Here is a 19,679-nt window from a genome sequence, read left to right as displayed (position 1 = left end):
CAAAATGTCACAAGTTTAGGATTGTCCAGTTGTTTTCTTTTTCTTTTCTTTCCTTTTTTTTGAGACAGAGTCTCACTTTCTTGCTCCCAGTAGAGTGCTATGGTGTCATAGCTCACAACAACCTCAAACTCTTGGGCTCAAGTGATCCTCTTGTCTCAGCCTCCCAAGTAGCCAGAACCATAGGTGCTTGCCACAATGCCTGGCTAGTTTTAGAGACTGGGGTCTGGCTCTTGCTCAGGCTGTGAGCTCAGGCAATTCACCTGCCTTGGCCTCCCAGAGTGCTAGAATTACAAGTGTGAGCCACCACAACTGGCCTATAAATGGTCTTCTTATAAATTTCCTCTTATTGAGGTACTATCATTTTTCCTTGAAGGATTTGTCACAAAATTTTTTTTTTTTTTTTGTAGAGACAGAATCTCACTGTACCGCCCTCAGGTAAAGTGCCATGGCGTCACGTGGCTCACAGCAACCTCTAACTCTTGGGCTTACGCAATTCTCTTGCCTCAGCCTCCCGAGCAGCTGGGACTACAGGCGCCCGCCACAACGCCCGGCTATTTCTTTGTTGCAGTTTGGCCGGGGCTGGGTTTGAACCCGCCACCCTCGGCATATGGGGCCGGCGCCCTACTCACTGAGCCACAGGTGCTGCCCTCCCTCTTTTTTTTTTTGAGACAGAGCCTCAAGCTGTCACTCTGGGTAGAGTGCTGTGACATCACAGCTCACAGCAACCTTCAACTCCTGGGCTCAATTGATTCTCCTGCCTCCGCCTCCCAAGTAGCTGGGACTACAGGCGCCCGCCACAACGCCCAGCTATTTTTTGGTTGCAGCTGTCATTGTTATTTGGCAGCCTGGGCTGGATTCGAACCTGCCAGCTCAGGTGTATGTGGCTGGTGACTTAGCCGCTTGAGCCACAGGCACTGAGCCATCGCCCTCTTTTTTTTTTTCTTTTCAAAATCTATCAGCCACTGGGCGGCGCCTGTGGCTCAAAGGAGTAGGGTGCTGGCCCCATATGCTGGAGGTGGCGGGTTCAAACCCAGACCTGGCCAAAAACTAACTGCAAAATCTATCAGCCATTTAATTAGGTTCTTTTTTTTTTTTTTAATTAGGTTCTTTTTAAGACATTTAAAACACCAATTTATGAGGGTAAACTCCCTTTGTCAGGGCACACACAGATTGCAGTAGCCATGGAGCTAAGGAATAGCCTTGATTTTTGGTAAAATTGGCAAGTCCACAGCTTTTCTTTTTCTTTCTTTCTTTTTTTTTATTTGAGACAGTGTCACTATGTCACCCTTGGTAGGGTGCTGTGGTGTCACAGCTCACACCCTCTTGCCTCTGTTGGTGCCCATGAGGCTGATGAGAATGGTCCTGGGCATGATGCTGACTGAAGAATTTTTTGCTGTGCTCCATCAGCTTTCAAGGCACACATTCCGTGGGATAATTGCTAGGCATTTTGCAAGGTTTAACCACCCAAATACCACCAATAACCCAAGTCCCCACCAACTGGTCTTTTGTTGTTGTTGTTGTTGAGACAGAGCCTCACCATGTTACCCTTGGTAGAGTGCCGTGGTGTCACAGTTCACGGCAACCTCCAACTCTTGGGCTTAAGTGATTCTCTTGCCTCATTCTCCCAAGGAGCTGAGACTTACAGGCGCCTGCCACAATGCCCCGCTATTTTTTTTTTTTTGCAGTTGTCACTGTTGTTCAGCTGGCCCTGGCTGGGTTCGAACCTGCCAGCATCCATGTGTGTCGCTGGCGCTGTAACCACTGTGCTATGGGCGCCGAGCCCAACTGGTCTTGTAACAGTGGTAAGGACCTTTGCCTGCCTTATCTTTTCCATCTTGGATTTAATCACTGTGTACTTCCTCTTATACACCGCCTTTCTGGATACATGCCAGATTGGGAATATCTGCCTGTTCCTCTGATGAGAATAGGACCGCGGCCCCACTGGGGCTTCCCCTGCTTGGCTTTTTTTGGCCTCAGGTTTCTTCTTTTTAGTCACCGCCATCTTGCAAGATGGGAAAGAGCAGCATCTCCCTCTTGAGGTCTCTTCTAGAATAATCTAAGAATCCCAGGGGCTCACTTGGTGCAAAGGAAAGGAAGCCAGTCCTACTTAACAAGGCCTGGTGGTTCCACATGTGGGCCCCAAGGTTACAGCCATCTCAGTTCATTCCACAAGCTCAGCCTTTGCTCCTGAATTGGAAAGGACGCCAGAGTAGATGAGTCCAGCAGGGCTTTCAGCCCAAACCACACGTGGCATCTGTGTCCCTCACCAATGCCTGGCTTCTGGCACTGAGCTTGGGTCACCTGTCCACAACCTCTGAAGTGGGTCATGGCCTTTGAAGCACAGGTGTCCTCTCTACCAGCTGATCTTGCTCAAGACTGTCCTGATGAGTCAGACGGCAGCTCCTCCCAGCCACTGAGCCTCTCAAGGGAAGGACTGAGGCCCGATCTCATTCCTCCTCCGGCTTTCCAGGCTGGCCACAAGTTTGCCCATCTCCTCCCCAGGTGAATGGAGAGGCAGTTTTAAGAGTTCATTAAGACCACGAGATTAGACTGTTTTAGGTAAATTCCTTCTCCATCTGTCAAAGTAAGTGATAATAATAGCAAAAAATTAAATGCCTTGGCTGGCCTGATGGCTCACACCTGTAATCCTAACACTATGGGAGGCCAAGATGGGTGGATTGCTTGAGCTCACAGAGTGAGACCTCATTTCTACAAAAAAAAAAAACAAAAAAAACCAAAAAATAGCTGGGCATTGTGGGTGGCGCCTGTAGGCCCAGCTACTGGGCAGGCTGAAGCAAGAGGATTGCCTGAGCCTAAGAATTTGAGGTTGCTGTGAGCTATGGTGCCATATCACTCTACTAAGGGTGGCAAAGTGAGACTCGGTCTCAAAATAAAATTAAATTCTTTAGTATGTATCAATAGATTGCTTAGCTCAGTGCTGGGCACACAGAACACACAGTGCTTAATAAATGTGAGCTATTGGCCGGGCACAGTGGCTTATACTTATAATCCTAGCATTCTGGGAAGCCAAAGCAGGAGGATCACTAGGGCTCAGGAGTTCAAGACCAGCCTGAGCAAGAGTGAGAGTAGCACCATCTTTGCTAAAAAAAAATCAGCAAGTTTGTGGGAGCTACTTGGGAGGGTGAGGCAGGAGGATGGCTTGAACCCAGGAGTTAAGGCTGCCGTGAACTAGGCTGATACCACAGCACTCTAGCCCCAGTGACAGAGTGAGACTCTGTCTCTAAATAAATACAAAAGTAGAAAAATTAGCTGGGTGTTGTTGCAGTGGGCGCCTGTAGTCCCAGCTGCTCAGGAGGCTGAGGATGGCTTGAAGCCAGGAGTTTGAGGTTGTTATGAGCTAGGATGACGCCCCAGCACTCTAGCCTGGGGAACAGAGTGCGATTCTATCTTAAATAAATAAATAAATGTGAACTACCTTTCTCTTTTTATTCTTAATTTTTCAGAGATATTTTCTCTCTATCTTGCCCAGACTGGTCTGAGACTCCTGGGCTCAAGTGATCCTCCTTCCTGAGCCTACCAAGTAGCTGGGACTATAGACACCTGACACCGTGCCCGGCTTCCCATGCATATTTTTCTTAACTTCCCTTCCCAGCGAATAGACCGTGGACATTTTCCCTGTGTGCACATCCGCCTCCTCTCCTGTGTTAGCGCTGCATGGCCTTCCAAATGATAGTGTCCGTGCAGGAGATTAAACTATCCCTGTGGAGTTAAAAGTCTCAGCCTTAGCCTTGGTGGTGTCTTCTGTTGCTTTAAAGCTTGGAAATTAAAGTTCAGTTCAGTTAGATCAGTTAAAGTTTAACTGTGAGACTGTCAGCCGCATTCCGTTTCTTTGTCTGGAAGTGTGTGTTTGCCTTTCTCTATTCCTTGACTCTCAACCCACAGAGGGTTGCAATGGTTTTTTCAACTTGGGAGAAGCAGGTGAGAGGTCCATCTCCACAGGGTGAGGCTGGAAAAGACGGAAAGGGCCCAGGAGAGCCATGGTTAGGGCAGGAAAGGAGAAGGTGCGGTAAAGAAAAGGTCCTGGTGTTAGACCAGGATGGCCTCACCATCTCTGGATGACCCATCTTTGCTTCTAACCCCTGAAGCACAGGAGTCCTTCTGGTTGTCCCCTCACCCCCTACAGCCAATGCTTTAGCAAGTCCTGTGGGCTTGTCCCCCATTCTGCCCCCATCTGCCTCTTCCCCACCTCCATGGCACCACTTAGTTCAGTCCTTGGCCATTGCGATGGCCCCTGACGGTGGTCTCACCACCTTCTACTCTTCCCCAGTGTGTCATCTGCATGGCAGCTGATCGTGGGTCACTTTGAAAAGCAGTTGGCACTCTGGTTAAACTGAAGCTCCTTCCACTTTGCACCTGATGTTTACAGTCAAAAAGTCACACGGCAACGTTGTTTGGAAAACTGCAAACCACCCAAGTTTTAATCTGGAGTCATGGCTTCCTTTCCTACTGCTGCTGCTGCAACCAATTACCCCAAACACAGTGGCTAAAAACAACACACATCCTGGTGGCCCCGTGTAATCACAAAGATCCTTAAAAGGGAGGAGGGGGCAGAAGAGTCAGAACCAGGAAAGTGGTGTCATGAGAAAAATTTGCCCCTACTACTGCTGACTTTTAAGGTGGAAGGACCCATGAGCCAAGGGATGTGGGCAGCTACTAGAAGTTGAACAGGAAAAAATTCCATCTGCCTCCAGATGGAATGCAAACCTGCTGACCTGTTGATTTTAGTCTGCTGAGACCCATTTGGGACTTCTGACCTCCAGATCCAAGATAATCAATGTGTGCTGTTTTCAGCCACTGAGTTTAAGGCAATGGGTTGCTGTAGCAGATGATACTCTGAGTAACTTATTCTTCAAGTTCCCCTCAGGGCAGAAGCAAGAACCCCAAAGGATACCAGGCATAAGCCTCTGATCTCATCTAGAGTATTTTAGGAGCGCGGCACCTGTGGCTCAACGGAGTGAGACGCCAGCTCCACATGCTGGAGGTGGCAGGTTCAAATCCAGCCCCGGCCCCAAACTGCAAAAATATAAATAAATAAATAATAGAGTATTTTAGGGCAAAATTTTCTCTACTCTTCAAAGAAGCTTGGATAGGCTCGGCGCCCTTAGCTCAGTGAGTAGGGCACTGGCCACATACACCGAATCTGGAGGGTTTGAGCTCAGCTCAGGCCTGCTAAACAACAATGAGAACTGCAACCAAAAAAAAAAAAAAAAAAGCCGGGCATTGTGGTGGGTGCCTGTAGTCCCAGCTACTTGGGAGGCTGAGACAAGAGAATCACTTAAGATGAAGAGTTTGAGGTTGCTATGAGCTGTGTCATCACAGTGCTCTACTGAGGGTGACATAGTGAAACTCTGTCTCAAAAAAAAAAAAAAGAAAGAAAGAAGGCTCAGCACCTATAGCTCAAGCAGCTAGGGCGCCAGCCACATACACCAGAGCTGGTGGGTTTGAATCCAGCCCTGCCCGCCAAATAACAATAACAACTACAACCAAAAACTAGCCAGGCAATGTGGCGGGCACCTGTAGTCCCAGCTACTTGGGAGGCTAAGGCAAGAGAATCACTTAAGTCCAGGAGTTGGAGGTTGCTGTGAGCTGTGATGCTACAGCACTCTACCCAGGGTGACAGCTTGAGGCTCTGTCTCAAAAAAAAAAAGAAGCTTGGATACAATTGTGTTCACAACAGCAGTGTTCATATTAGCCAAAGAGGGAAGCACCCCAAATGTCCACTGATGGACGAATGGTTAAACAAAATGTGGTGTATCCATATAATGGGGGATTATTCAGTTGTTTCAGTTTTCTTTTTTTAATGAGACAGAGTCTTACTATGTTACCCTCGGTAGAGTGCTGTAGTGTCACAGCTCACAGCAACCTGAAACTCCTAGACTTAAGTGATTCTCTTGCCTCAGCCTCCCGAGTAGCTGGGACTACAGGCACCCGCCACAACGCCCGGCTATTTTTGTTTTTTTGCAGTTTTTGGCTGGGGCTGGGTTTGAAACTGCCACCTCCAGCATAGGGCTGGCACCCTGCTCTGTTGAGCCACAGGCGTTGCCCAGGATTATTCGGTTTTAAAAAGGAAGGAGATGGGCGGCGCCTGTGGCTCAGTCGGTAAGGCGCCGGCCCCATATACCGAGGGTGGCGGGTTCAAACCCGGCCCCGGCCAAACTGCAACCAAAAAATAGCTGGGCGTTGTGGCGGGCATCTGTAGTCCCAGCTACTCGGGAGGCTGAGGCAGGAGAATCGCTTAAGCCCAGGAGTTGGAGGTTGCTGTGAGCTGTGTGAGGCCACCGCACTCTACCGAGGGCCATAAAGTGAGACTCTGTCTCTACAAAAAAAAAAAAAAGGAAGGAGATGCTGACACGAGCTACAACCCGGATGAGGCTTGAACACACTGGTGAAGTGAAACAAGCCAGATGCAAAAGGATAAATATTATATGAGATACTTAGAGTGGCCAAATTCTTTTTTTTTTTAAGTCATATATACATAGATCATGAATACATTTATGCCTTTGTGGGATTCAATGTGTTGATTATTTGTACAAATTGGAGTGCTTACATCCAACTAATTAACATAGCTTTCACCTCATTTACTTAATCACAGTAAGACATTTGTGTTCAATACTTGATAGATTTGACTTGTATCCTTGCAATATGCTCCACACCTATGGAGTAGCCAAATTCTTTTTTTTTTTTTTTTTGCAGTTTTGGCCGTGGCCGGGCTTGAACCCGCTACCCTGCGTCCTACTTCTTGAGCCACAGGCACCACCCAAGTAGCCAAATTCTTACAGTCAGCAAGAATAGTAGTTGCCAGGGGATAAGTGGGTGGGACATCAGGAGTTGTTTCATGAAGTGGTTTCCAACATTTTTGGCACCAGGGACTGGTTTCATAGAAGACAATTTTTCCATGGATGGGGAGGTGATTTTTGGGGGGGAGATGATTTTTTTTTTTTTGAGACAAAGTCTCAGTAGTCTGCCGTAGCGTCACAGTTCATGGCAACCTCAAACTCCTGGGCTTAAGTGATTCTCTCGCCTCAGCCTCCCAAGTAGCTGGGACTACAGGTGCCTGCCACAACGCCCAGCTATTTTTACAGACAAGGTCTCAAATCTGTGAGTTCAGCAATCCACCCGCCTCGGCCTCCCAAGTACTGGGATTACAGGCATGAGCCACCATGACCAGCCTGATGGAGAGGTGATTTTGATATGAGTCTGCAAACAATTGATGTATTATGGTTTCTGTGCCGTCAGACCTCCTGCTAATGATGATCTGTATTTGCAGACACTCCCCAGCGCTAGCATCACTGCCTCAGCTGAACCTCTGATCTTCAGCATTAAATTTCCATTAAAATTAAGCAGCCTGGATGCCGCCCATGTGCAGTTTACAGTAGGGTTTGCCCTCCTATGAGAATCTAATGGGGCTGCTGATCTGACAGGAGGCAGAGCTCAGGCAGTGATATCAATGATGGGGAATAGCTATAAATACAGATGAAGCTTCGCTCCCTTGCTGGCTTGCACTGTGACATCAACACAGCTAACTGCAATGTCAGACTCCTGGACCTAAGTGGTACTCCTGCCTCAGTCTCCCAAGTAGCTGGGACTACAGGTGTGTGACATCACACTCCGCTGATTTTTCTATTTTTTGTAAATAAATACTCTTGCACAGACTGGTCTCAAACTCCTGACCTCCAGCAATCCTCCCATTTTGGCCTCCCAAAGTGTTAGGATTACGAGCGTTGTTGAGTTTCAGTTTTTCACAATAAAAAGAGGTCCTGGTGCAATGAAGAATGAAATCCCATCGTTTGCAGCAGCATGGATGGAACAGGAGGTCATTATGTCAAGTGAAATAAGCCAGGCACAGAAAGATAAATATTGCCAAAGCTGCTATGAGCTTGGGTTAAAAAAATAAAAAGAGGCCGGGTGCGGTGGCTCATGCCAGTAATCCTAGCACTCTGGGAGGCTGAGACAGGCTAATTGCTTGAGTTCAGGAATTGGAGACCAGCCTGAGCAAGAGTGAGACCCTCTCTCTACTAAAAATAGAAAAACTAGCCAGTTGTTGTGGCAGGCACATGTAGTCCCAGCTACCTGGTAGGCTGAAGCAAGAGAATTGCTTGAGTCCAGGAGTTTGAAGTTGCTGTGAGCTATGACACCACACACTCTACCCAGGGCAACAGAATAGAATTCTGTCTCAAATAAATAAATAAATAAATAAATAAAAAGAAAGACAAATATTATACGTTCTCACTCATACGTGGAGCTTCATGGATCTAGAAAGACAAGAGTGTAGAATTGGTGTTTACCAGAGACTGGGAACCATAGTGGGCGGGGAAGATGAAGGGAAATTGATTAACGGCTACAAATATATATTTGGGTTTTTTTTTTTTTTTTGAGACAGAGCCTCAAGCTGTCACCCTGAGTAGAGAGCTGTGGCATCACAGCTCACAGCAACCTCCAACTCCTGGGCTCAAGCGATTCTCCTGCCACTGCCTCCCAAGTAGCTGGGACCACAGGCACCCACCACAATGCCTGGCTATTTTTTGGTTGCAGCTGTCATTGTTGTTTGGTGGGCCCGAGCTGGATTTAAACCTGCCAGCTCAGGTGTATGTGGCTGGCGCCTTAGCCACTTGAGCCACAGGCGTGGAGCCCAGACAGAGTCTTATTATGTCGCCCTCTTTAGAGTGCTGTGACATCACAGCTCACAGCAACCTCAAGCTCTTGGGCTTAAGTGATTCTTTTGCCTCAGCCTCCCAAGTAGCTGGGACTACAGGCACCTGCCACAACGCCTGACTATTTTTTTGTTGCAGATGTCATTGTTGTTTAGCTGGCCTGGGCAGGTTCAAATCCGCCAGCCTGGGTATATGTGGCCATCACCATAACCACTGTGCTACAAGTGCCAAGCCTACAAATATATATTTGATAGAAGAAATAAGACCCAGTGTAGGATAGATCAGTAGGGAGACTGCAGTTAAGAATAATTTATTGTATACTTCAAAATAGCTAGAAAATAGTAATTTAAGTGTTTCCAGCATAAAAAAAAAAAAGATAAATGTTTAAGGCTGGGTGCTGTGGCTCACGCCTGTAATCCTAGCACTCCGGGAGGCTGAGGCGGGTGGATAGCTTGAGCTCATAAGTTCAAGACTAGCCTGAGCAAAAAGTGAGCCCCCATCTCAACTAAAAATAGATAAATTGAGGCAAGAGGATTGCTTGAGCTCAAGAGTTGGAGGTTTCTGTCAGCTATGATGCTATGGCACTCTACCCAAGGCAACAAGTTGAGATTCTGTCTCAAAAAAAAAAAAAAAAGGGCCAGGAGCGGTGGCTCACGCCTATAATCCTAGCACTCCGGGAGGTCGAGGCAGGTGGATTGCTTGAGCTCACAAGCTTGAAACCAGCCTGAGCAAAAGCAAGACCCCATCTCTACTAAAAATAGAAAAACTGAGGCAAGAGGATTTCTTGAGCCCAAGTCAGAGGTTGCTGTGAGCTGTGATGCTACAGCACTCTATCCAGGGCAACAGCTTGAGACTCTGTCTCAAAAATAAAATGTTGAGGGGCGGATGCCTGTGGCTCAGAGAGTAGGGTGCCAACCCCACATACCAAGGGTGGTGGGGTTCGAGCCCGGCCCCTGCCAAACTGCAACAAAAAAATAGCCAGGCATGTGGCAGGCGACTGTGGTCCCACCTACTCGGGAGACTGAGGCAGGAGAATCACCTAAGCCCAAGAGCTGGAGGTTGCAGTGAGCTGTGACACCACGCCATTCTACCCAGGGTGACAAGGTGAGACTCTGTCTCTAAAATAAATAAATAAATAAAAATGTTTAAGGTAGTGGCTATTATAATTATCCTAATTTGATCATGACACATTATACATCAGAATATTGCACATAACCCCCAAATATGCACGTTTATTATATAATCAATTTTTAAACTGATTGAGATGATAAATTTTGTGTTATGTATATTTTGCCACAATATAAAATATAAAAATGGAAAAGCTTTGGCTCAGAGCCTGTGGCTTAAATGGCTAAGGCACCAGCCACATACACCTAAGCTGGCAGGTTTGAGTCCAGCCCGGGCCTGCCAAACAACAATGACGGCTGCAACCAAAAAGTAGCTGGGCGCTTGTAGTCCCAGCTACTTGGGAGGCGGAGGAAGGAGAATCACTTGAGTCCAGGAGTTGGAGGTTGCTGTGAGCTGTGATGCCACAGCACTCTACCCAGGGTTGACAGCTTGAGGCTCTGTCTCAAAAAAAAAAAAAAAAAAAAGAAAAAGCTTGGAAATCCGTGAGCATCATCTTAGATAAAGAAGGATCCCTCACCAGGAAGAAAAATCTCCCCTCATGGTAATATGTATGTGTTTGCCAGAAAGGGACACACAGATTCATTTATTCATTCCATAAAATTAAGTAAGGGGTCTCATACTTAACAATGGAGATCATTCATTAACTCCATGCACTTCCAAGAGAAAGGAGAAAGGATGGTCACAGAGGATGTTAAAGAGCCTCTGTCCCCCAAGCCACTGGTCAGAACAGCCACCTAAAACCTTCATCCATTGTTTCCTTCTGCTTTTGTTGTTTACAGAGAAGCAGCAGAGCAAAGAGGGTAAGTGCTGTATTTTGTTGTCAGACATACTTTAGTTTGAAATCTAAGTCTGTCCCTTACTAGCTGTGTGGCTTTGGGCAAGTTACTTCACCTCTCTGTTTTCATTTTTCCCACCTATAAACCAGCAATACTTGCAGGGGTTTTTTTGTTTTTATTTATTTATTTATTTATTTGCAGTTTTGTTTTTTTTGTGTGTGTGTAAACCAGCAATACTAAGTGTCCATCTCTCAGCATTGCTGGAAAGATATCATGAGTCTTAAATTAGGCCTGTGCTTGGTATGAGCTAGCCATTCCAGGAGGACTCATTCAAGGTCAAGTTGTGTCAGCTAACATCCTCTGAGTATCTTTGATGTAAAACCCCTGAGCTCGGTATGGGGACAGACAGAGGGCACAAGGCAGTATTCCCCACCTCCAGGGAACTCCTGACATCCAGGTTTTCTTTGGACCATGGTTTCTCAGTTTCTCAACCTCAGCACCTTGGACATTTTGGGCCCCATAACTGTTAGGGGTGCTGTCTGGCTCTCTGCAGGATGTTTAAGCAGTATCTCTGGCCTCTATCCATTAGATATTAGTAGCATCTTCCAGTTGTGATGAACAAAGATGTTTCTGGGCATTGTCAAATGTCCCCTGGGAGTGCAAAATTGTCCCCAGCTGAGAACCACTGAACTGCACTCCAAAGCAAAGAGCTCTCACTTAAGCACTAGATCAGTGGTTCTCAACCTTCCTAATGCCGCAGCCCTTTAATACAGTTCCTGTGGGTTCTCTACCAACTGTGGGTAGAGAACCGCTGCACTAGACCAAAGGAGGCTGGGATGTTGGCAGGGCTTCAGGAAAGAGGTGGACCAGGGGCTGGGCTAGGTTGGCTGGGATTTCCAGAGGTGCAGAGTAATTCCAGTGCTCTGGTTCTCTGCGCATCAACTCTCAGTTTTCCTCTCTCTTTCCCTTCCTTACTCCTTCCCTCCCTCCCTTCCTTCTTTTCTCCCTTCAAGTTCTGATCTGACCCTGGAATGCAGGGATCCTGGGGGCAGCAAGGACCATCGGGCTGTGACCGAGGACTGTGTCCACAGTTTTGTCCCCTGGGACTCTCACACACTTCCCTGGGACTCTCTTCTAGGAGGGATGACTCTTCGTTGCAGACCCTTCCAATTCCCGGTTTCCTGATTCCCCAACTCCTCTCTCAGCTGCCTTCCCAACAGATGCCTCCGCCTAGAGCCTCCAGGCTCTGCAAACCCAGTGTGTCAGAGTTGCCTTCTCTCCTCCCCCACATCACATCCTGACACCCCTGTGGACACCTGGGAGTCCAAGTCCCTTGACCTTATCTTCAAGACTTATTAATTTCACCTCTTCAGTGTCTCTGAAACCCAGTCCCTCCTCTCCACCCCACAGCCGGCTGCACCTTTGCACTGGCCTACCCATCCGGCCACAGCAGACGTCCTTCTGAAATGCCAAGCCCACTGTGTTACAAGCATTCCTTTCTCTGTACTAATCATCAGTGCCCCTAAGCCCAGCCGCCAGGCCTGGCTCCCACCCTGCTGGGTCTCCTGCATGACCTGGCTTCTGGCCCCTTCAGTCACCTTGCTATTGCCCATAAGGTCATCCATCTTCCCACAGCCATGCCTTTGCTCAGTCTATTCCATCAGGCTAGACCACCTGTAGGATGGGGGACCACCACCCTCATCATTACCTGTGGAATTAATTATATTCATCCTTTTGGGGAGGCCTTTATCTCCCAGCCCCTTATCAAGATTCTTCCTGACTCTTTCCTGAAGAAAAGATGTTTAAAAGCTGGAGGATGAACCGATGGCCCCAAAAGCCCTGCTTGCAAGTCCCAGAGAGTTATGAGGGCTCTGGGAGGTCCTCTGGTCAAACATCTTCATTTTCTAGATGAGGACAACCACTCCCCCAAGGAGTGGACGATGGTCCTTGCTGCCCTGGCTAGGGGCATTGGATATACCCTCCTCAGTGGTTGCTCCTTCTTGGTCTCTTCCCATCATGTCATGTCAGTGTCCCCAGGCCCCTTCTGTCATCCTCTTTTGTCTGCTCCATTCCTTTTGATTGTCATCTCCACTGCAAGCCAGGCTGGGCCATACCACGAGTCTCTCACCTGGATAATTCAACAGCCTCCTAATCCTGCTTCTTTCCCCGTACCCCATGCAGCCTCTTCTCCATACAGCTGGAGGTGACTGTGGTTGATTGTCAACTGCAGGTTAGAACACAACCCTTCTCTGCTCAAAACTCTCCAGTGGCTCTCATCTCACTTAGAGTAAAAGCCCAAGTCCCTACAATGGCCCCCACAAACAAACAAACAAAACACTATATAAGGTGCACTTCCTTACTTCCCCACTCCTTCTTACCTTTTTTTTGAAACAGAACCTTAAGCTGCCGCCCTGAGTAGAGTGCTGTGACATCACAGCCCACAGCAGCCTTCAACTCCTGGGCTTAAGCAATTCTCTTGTCTCAGCCTCCCAAGTAGCTGGGACTACAGGTGTCCACCACAGCACTTGGCTATTTTTTGGTTGTAGTTGTCATTGTTGTTTGGCAGGCCCAAGCTGGAATCGAACTTGCCAGCTCTGGTGTATGTGGCTGGCGCCTTAGCCACTTGAGCTACAGGCGCCAAGCCCCCTTCTTACCTTTTAAAGCTCATCTCCTTCCACTGTCCTCCTTAATTCAGCCATTCCTGCCACCGGCTATTTCCTCCTCTTGGAAGATTTTTCCTCTGAGATTAAGAATGGCTCTCTCAGCTCAGCACCCACCATACAGTGGTTACAACATTGGCCACATGCACCGAGGTTGGTGGATTTGAACCCGGCCCAGGCCAGCTAAACAATGACAGCTGCAACAAAAAAATAGCCGCAGCTCGGGCAGCGCCTGTGGCTCAGTTGGTAAGGCGCCAGCCCCATATACCGAAGGTGGCGGGTTCATAACCCGGCCCCGGCCAAACTGTAACCAAAAAATAGCGGGGCATTGTGGCGGGCGCCTGTAGTCCCAGCTACTCAGGAGGCTGAGGCAAGAGAATCGCTTAAGCCCAGGAGTTGGAGGTTGCTGTGAGCTGTGTGAGGCCATGGCACTCTACCGAGGGCCATAAAGTGAGACTCTGTCTCTACAAAAAAAAAAAAAAAAAATAGCCGCAGCTACTTTGAGGCTGAGGCAAGAGAATCACTTAAGCCCAAGAGTTTGAGTTTGCTGTGATGCCATAGGAAAAGAATGGATCCCTCCCTCACCTCCTTCAAAGCTTTGTTAAATGTAAAGTTCTTACTGAGGCTTCTCTGACCACTCTATTTAAAATTGCAAAGCACCTCTACTCAGCACTGCCTATACCCTCAACCCTATACCAATTGTTTCTTTGCAGTGACCACCCTCCAACATACTAATTTACTTCTTCATGTAGTTTATTGCATATCTATCGCCTGTAGAATGTCCTCTCCACAAGGACAAGGATCTCTTGTGTTTTTGGCTGATGGCCACATATCCCAGTACCTATACCAGTGACTGGCACATCTTAAGGACTGTATTACGATTCCAAAGCCCGGAGGGCGGGGATGTCTTGCCAAGGTCGCACAAAACTGCAGTGGACAGGGTACTGGCTTGGGAGCCCATCAGCCCTGGGGGAGTCCATAAGTGTCCAGAGAGCCTCCTGTCTGTAAGAGGAGATGTCATATGTCAAGGGCTGAGTAATGCTCGATCTCTTCCTGTCTCTCTCTCTCACAGACCCATAGATAAGGACGTGATTCCTGGCATTTTAATGCAATATATACTTTTCCACGCAAGATTTGGTTTCACCCTCACTCTAACTCTAAAGACAGAGCTCCTTTTTTCATAGGTTAAAAACTGAGGCCTGGATCCACTGCGGAGAGGCGTAGGTGCCACCACACGGCGGCTGTCCGACCCCCTTCCTATGCCTGGTGTGGTGCGGCGCCCCCCAAGCTCACGAGGGTCGCGGGCTGGGGGCGCAGTGCGGAGCTCAGGAGCCAGGACTACATTTCCCAGGAGCAGTTGCCGGCAGCTCGCGGCTCCCGGGTTTTCAAGGGCCTCGCGTTAAAGGGGGTGGGATGGCGGGGGGTGGGCTCCACCGCTTTCCCGCAGGAAAATGTCTCTTTTCCTAGCCGGAACCCGAGAACTGCCTGTCTGTGGGCTCAGGCAAGTGGGGCCAGAGTCAAAAGCGCCCAGGCCCTGTAGCGTCCGAGAGGCGAGCCAAGGCCAAGCCAATCTGGAGGCAATCTTTCCTTATCTTGCCCCCGGACTCTGTGCCCAAGCCCCGGGGAACCCCCTCCAATTCCCTGAACCCAGAAAGGGGTGGTCAATCGCCGCCAGGCAGAAGAATAGGTGCCCGCAGGCTGTAAGACCCCACGACCCGAGGCGACCCCTCCCCCCATTCTGGCTTCGGTTCCGGGAAGGGATTTACAGGTCGCTGGGATGGACGGGCATAGGGATATGAGTGCTACAAATGAAGGCCGGGGTCGCTGGGAGCTGAACCTCAGTGCTCCTCTATCCATCCTTCCAAATCCTGCAGCCTCCGTGATAAAATGAGGGTGATGGGAAGTAGCGATCACAGGGAGGGAAGCGCAAAGGATCAAGAAACCGGTGGAAAGCACTTTGCAAACTGTAACGCACTGTGCAAACAGAATTATTCATCATCGTGTCATTGTATTCATCCAGTCCTTATTCTAAGACATGGCATGGGGGTGGGGGAAGGGCAGTGTGACACGTTGACACGTCTCTGGTGCGCAGGATTGAATAACATTTTGCACATGGGGCTGGCTATTTGGGTGCCTATTTCCCCATGCACATCTTACTGGAATCCGGAGAATAGTCTTTGAAAATAAACAGAAAAAAAACACCAAAATGTGTTTTCAAGTAAGGAAACTTTGGGGTAATCAACATCATCAAAATAAGAACCTTGACCTTTCCAACTAACCTGGCCTTCCCTTACCCGCCTGTGCCATGGAGATAAGCAGGGGGAAAAGGCATCTGACACCAAGTCTGGAGCCTTCCTCCATTTGGATTAATCCATCCCTTGGTGTGAGGGGGAAACCCATTAATTTCCCCTGGCCTCAGAGACTCCCAGGTCCAGTAGGATCCCGTCCCCCCAGCTAACTCGAGCCTCTCTCCCTACCCCCTCCCCAGCAGGCCAGTGTCTGTAAACATTCTTGGTCCATACCCGAGGTGCTTTAATCAATTTGACGGCAACCCCCACTCTCCCAGGGTATCGTTTTAAGTGAAGAGTGACGAGCCCCTTTGCTTAGGGAATAAAAGAGGATTTGTTGTGGGAGGAGGATCCAGAGAGTCAGCATCTCATGATCTCATGCCAGGTCGGCTAACCAAGCGAGACCTCGGTGGCAGACAAGGGGGTCCTAGAGTCTCTGGGTCCTTGCTGCTGGCCTTGGGCTCCTGACATCCCTCAGAGTTCCAGGACTCCCTCCAGATAGTGGCGCTCTCCCTGTCCACCTGGTGCCTCGCCTGTACCTGCTGAGCTGCCGAGCCGCACGGAAAAGATGTGCGCATTTTAACAAAGACTTTGCATCTTCCCAGCAAAATGGCGATGGTCCCCGCCACGGCTCTCTGAACAACCGCCCATCACCAGGATCAGTCACAACCTAAGGCACATAACCCCCTCCTCCTTGGCCTCTTCTTCGGCGCCCCCTTTTTCCAAGTCCCCAAAGCACTAAGGGCTCTCCTCATCCCAGGGGCCCCCAGGAACGTCCCAGGTTAAAGACTTTGGTGGACTGCCCCCCTCCGCCACACACACACACACACACTCACACACACACGACCTTCAAGGACCCTTGGGAGGGGAACTCGACCCCTACAGTGGGCCTCAGGGGTGGGGGGCAGCGAACTCTGCCTCTGAGACCCCAAAACTCCCAGGCTGAGGAAGGCATACATACGAATTCCTAGTTAGGATATATGGGGAAAATGAGTGTCTTTGAGAAGTGGAGGCCACCTGGAAAGCCCCTCCTAGTTTCTCAGGGGGACTAGGCAGCATTGGGGGTTTGGCCTCAGAAGGGAACCTCCAAGCAGAGGTCTGGGGGCGCCCTGGGGGAGAGACGACAGAGGAGGGGGAAGGGATGAAGTTTGAAAGTGCGCTTCCAACTCTTCCAAGGAAAGTTTCCCTGGGGGCCTCATGGACAGAGAGGGATAGGGGTATGGAGGGGCCGATGGCAGGGTGACCCCCGAGAGGTGACTGGACCCCGGGGGAGCGACCCCTCCCCCCTGTCCCGGCTGGGCCCAGCTGGGAGTAGCCCAGCTTGGGGCAGTGTGTGTTAGTTGGGGCCACTTTCCAGCCCTTCCATTGGGCTGGGGGGGGCCGCAGGGGGCCAGGAGAGGGGTAACCGGTAGCCCCAGGAGGGAGCTTTGCTATGGAGGGTTTCCCGCACAGGAGTCCCCCAGCCCCGCAGAGCCAGCCCCCCGCAAAAGGGAAATGTGCCAGCACACCAGCGGTCCTCGGCGCCGTTTGGGGCGCGTGGCGGGCGCCAGGGGCGGCTGCCGGGTCGGCGAGCCTCCCAGCAAGGGAGCCCAGAGAGCCAGGCAACGGCCCCGGGTGGCGGCGGGGAGCAAGAAGGCCCGGATCGGGAGGAAAGGTCGGATTTGCTCGGCGGAAGAAACACAGATGGCGGCGGCGCGGCGCCATTCCGGGCCGGGAGCAGGCAGCCAGCAGCCCTGTCCTCACCGCGGTCCGCCCGCCGCCGCTAAATACCCGGATGCGCCGCCCGAGCGCCAGACGCGGAGCTGGGAAAAAGGAGGCAGAAGCATAGCCAAGCTCCAAGACCAAGCAACATACCCGCGGAGCTGGGCCACGCAGAGCCGGCCCAAAGAGCCCTCCCGCCACCCCAGCCGGGGAGAAGCAGCGACTCCTCGCCCCCGCATCCCCGCGAGCCAGACTCCGGACTGGCTCTGTAGTCAGGGGCTCGAGAGCAGATCCCCAAGGCAGGTTTTGCTCAGCCTCCAACGAGGGCTGGCCTTTTGGAAGGCGTCTTCAACAGCCAGACCAGGGAGACCACCATGACTGAGAACTCTACATCTACTCCTGCGGCCAAGCCTAAGCGGTCCAAGGCCTCCAAGAAGTCCATAGATCACCCCAAGTATTCAGACATGATCGTGGCTGCCATCCAGGCTGAGAAGAACCGCGCTGGTTCCTCGCGCCAGTCTATCCAGAAGTATATCAAGAGTCACTACAAGGTGGGTGAGAACGCCGACTCGCAGATCAAGTTGTCCATCAAGCGTCTGGTCACCACTGGTGTCCTCAAGCAGACCAAAGGGGTGGGTGCCTCAGGGTCGTTCCGGCTGGCCAAGAGTGATGAGCCCAAGAAGTCTGTGGCCTTCAAGAAGACCAAGAAGGAAGTGAAGAAGGTGGCCACGCCAAAGAAGGCAGCCAAGCCCAAGAAGGCTGCAGCCTCAAAGGCCCCAAGCAAGAAACCCAAAGCCACCCCAGTCAAGAAGGCCAAGAAGAAGCCGGCTGCCACGCCCAAGAAAACCAAAAAACCCAAGACTGTCAAAGCCAAGCCAGTCAAAGTATCCAAGCCCAAGAAGGCCAAATCGGTGAAGCCCAAAGCGAAGTCCAGTGCCAAGAGGGCCGGCAAGAAGAAGTGACAATGAAGTCTTTTCTTGTGGACACTCCTGTTTTCTGTAAATACTTTTCTTTTTTTTCCCCCTCTTAATTCTCATCTGCAGCCCCCTTTTATTCTGACTTCATAAGAGACACAATTTGGATTCCTCAGAAGTTACTGAATAATTCGTTTTTCCTTAACCTTAAGGACAGCAACAGCATCTCATCTCTAATGATGAGAATGTACTTATACTTTGTTTTGTTATTAATCTACTTATGGAGCTAGGGATTTGGGTGGGCCTGTGTGTTTTGTTTTGTCCAATTGTTTTTTACGAAGGTACATGGGGAAGGAGAGAACAGGCAAGGCGGTTTGTTCTGGCTAGAGGAGAGTGAAACCAGAAATTGTGAAGTAGGAGGAATATCTTTAAAGCCAGAAAGCTTTCTTTAAATTGGACACCCCTCTGGGTTTCAGAACCTTTGGTGAGAAGAGAGAGTTGGCAGCAGCTATCCTGAAAAAGGGAGGTAGAAGAATAAAAACAAGGTCTCCTGGGCTGACTCCCATCTCCCAGTTGGTGAGCGGGGGTGGGGGTGGGGGGTGTCCAAACTCAGTTTTCTTATCACTTCTGTTGGTCTGCCCTTGTGGCCTATTGTCTTGGGGAAGGGGCTAGGGCAGGGTAGGCAAAGTGACAGCTGGTTAGGAGCAGCAGCTTCTCCCGGTCAGCTAGATACTGGCCATTGGGGGCTCTTTGTGGCTTGGGCAAAGTCTTGTTAACCAGGAATGGAAACTTTGGGGGGAGGGTGGGGAGTCTGTCAGCCAAGTGCCTCAGTGTGCCCTGTTGAAACTTGGGTTTTTCCACACAATCGATGGATTGTGTTTGGGAAGACTTCCTTTAGTTTTTTGCTTTTCCCATACAAGAAACGGGTGGCTTTGCTTGGTCTGGTGAGGCTCCAGTCCCACCAATAGCCACTTAAACCCTTTTTACTTCGGAGTCTTTTATAAGTAGTTGTAGCTGGGGAGGGGGAGTGGGAAGGGAGTGGACAGCAAGATACTGCAGTCGATTTTGAATTTGCTAAGTAGTTTTACTGAGCTAGGTCCGTGAGTGTGTATGCACTCACATATATATACGCATATCTAGGGCTAGTACTTAACGTTTCACGCCCAGGAGCTGTAAGAAAAAACCTGTACAGTTGTCTCTTAATTTTAAAAGGAAGATCGTGCCCCACCCCCCCTTTTTTTTAAATAAGTGTTATTTGTGCCGGCAAAGTTTTGCTGTCTTTGTAATTTTAAAACTTTAAAAATAAAATTGGAAAAGGAAGAAGCCTGACTGGTGTATTTTTCCTCATTTTTAAGACTGGAGCAGAATGTGGAGTGGTCGCGTGGCGGGCATTGGGGACCTCGGGGGCTTTTCCACCTGAGGATGGGGGAGGGTTCCAAAAGCTGGACAGAAACCGGGAAACGTTGAGGCTGGAAGAAGCTGAACGTGCCTCAGCTGGGTTTGGGGGCCAGAAAGTACCTCTAGTGGTAGGTGAATGGGA

General features: G+C 49.8%; 1 protein-coding gene across 1 annotated transcript; it reads left to right on the top strand.

The window, feature by feature from the left end:
- Positions 1 to 17,185: 17,185 nt before the first annotated feature.
- LOC128581343 (histone H1.0) lies at positions 17,186 to 19,485 on the top strand. Its single transcript, XM_053584026.1, has one exon. The coding sequence runs from the start codon at positions 17,600 to 17,602 to the stop codon at positions 18,185 to 18,187; it is 588 nt and encodes a 195-aa protein (XP_053440001.1). The 5' UTR covers positions 17,186 to 17,599; the 3' UTR covers positions 18,188 to 19,485.
- The last annotated feature ends 194 nt before the right edge of the window (positions 19,486 to 19,679 follow it).

This window comes from Nycticebus coucang, chromosome 3 (genome assembly GCF_027406575.1).
Source record: "Nycticebus coucang isolate mNycCou1 chromosome 3, mNycCou1.pri, whole genome shotgun sequence".
In the NCBI taxonomy this organism is placed as follows: Eukaryota; Metazoa; Chordata; class Mammalia; order Primates; family Lorisidae; genus Nycticebus; species Nycticebus coucang.
The sequence above is the reverse complement of the archived record's forward strand: the minus strand, read 5'-3'. Positions and strand labels throughout refer to the sequence as shown.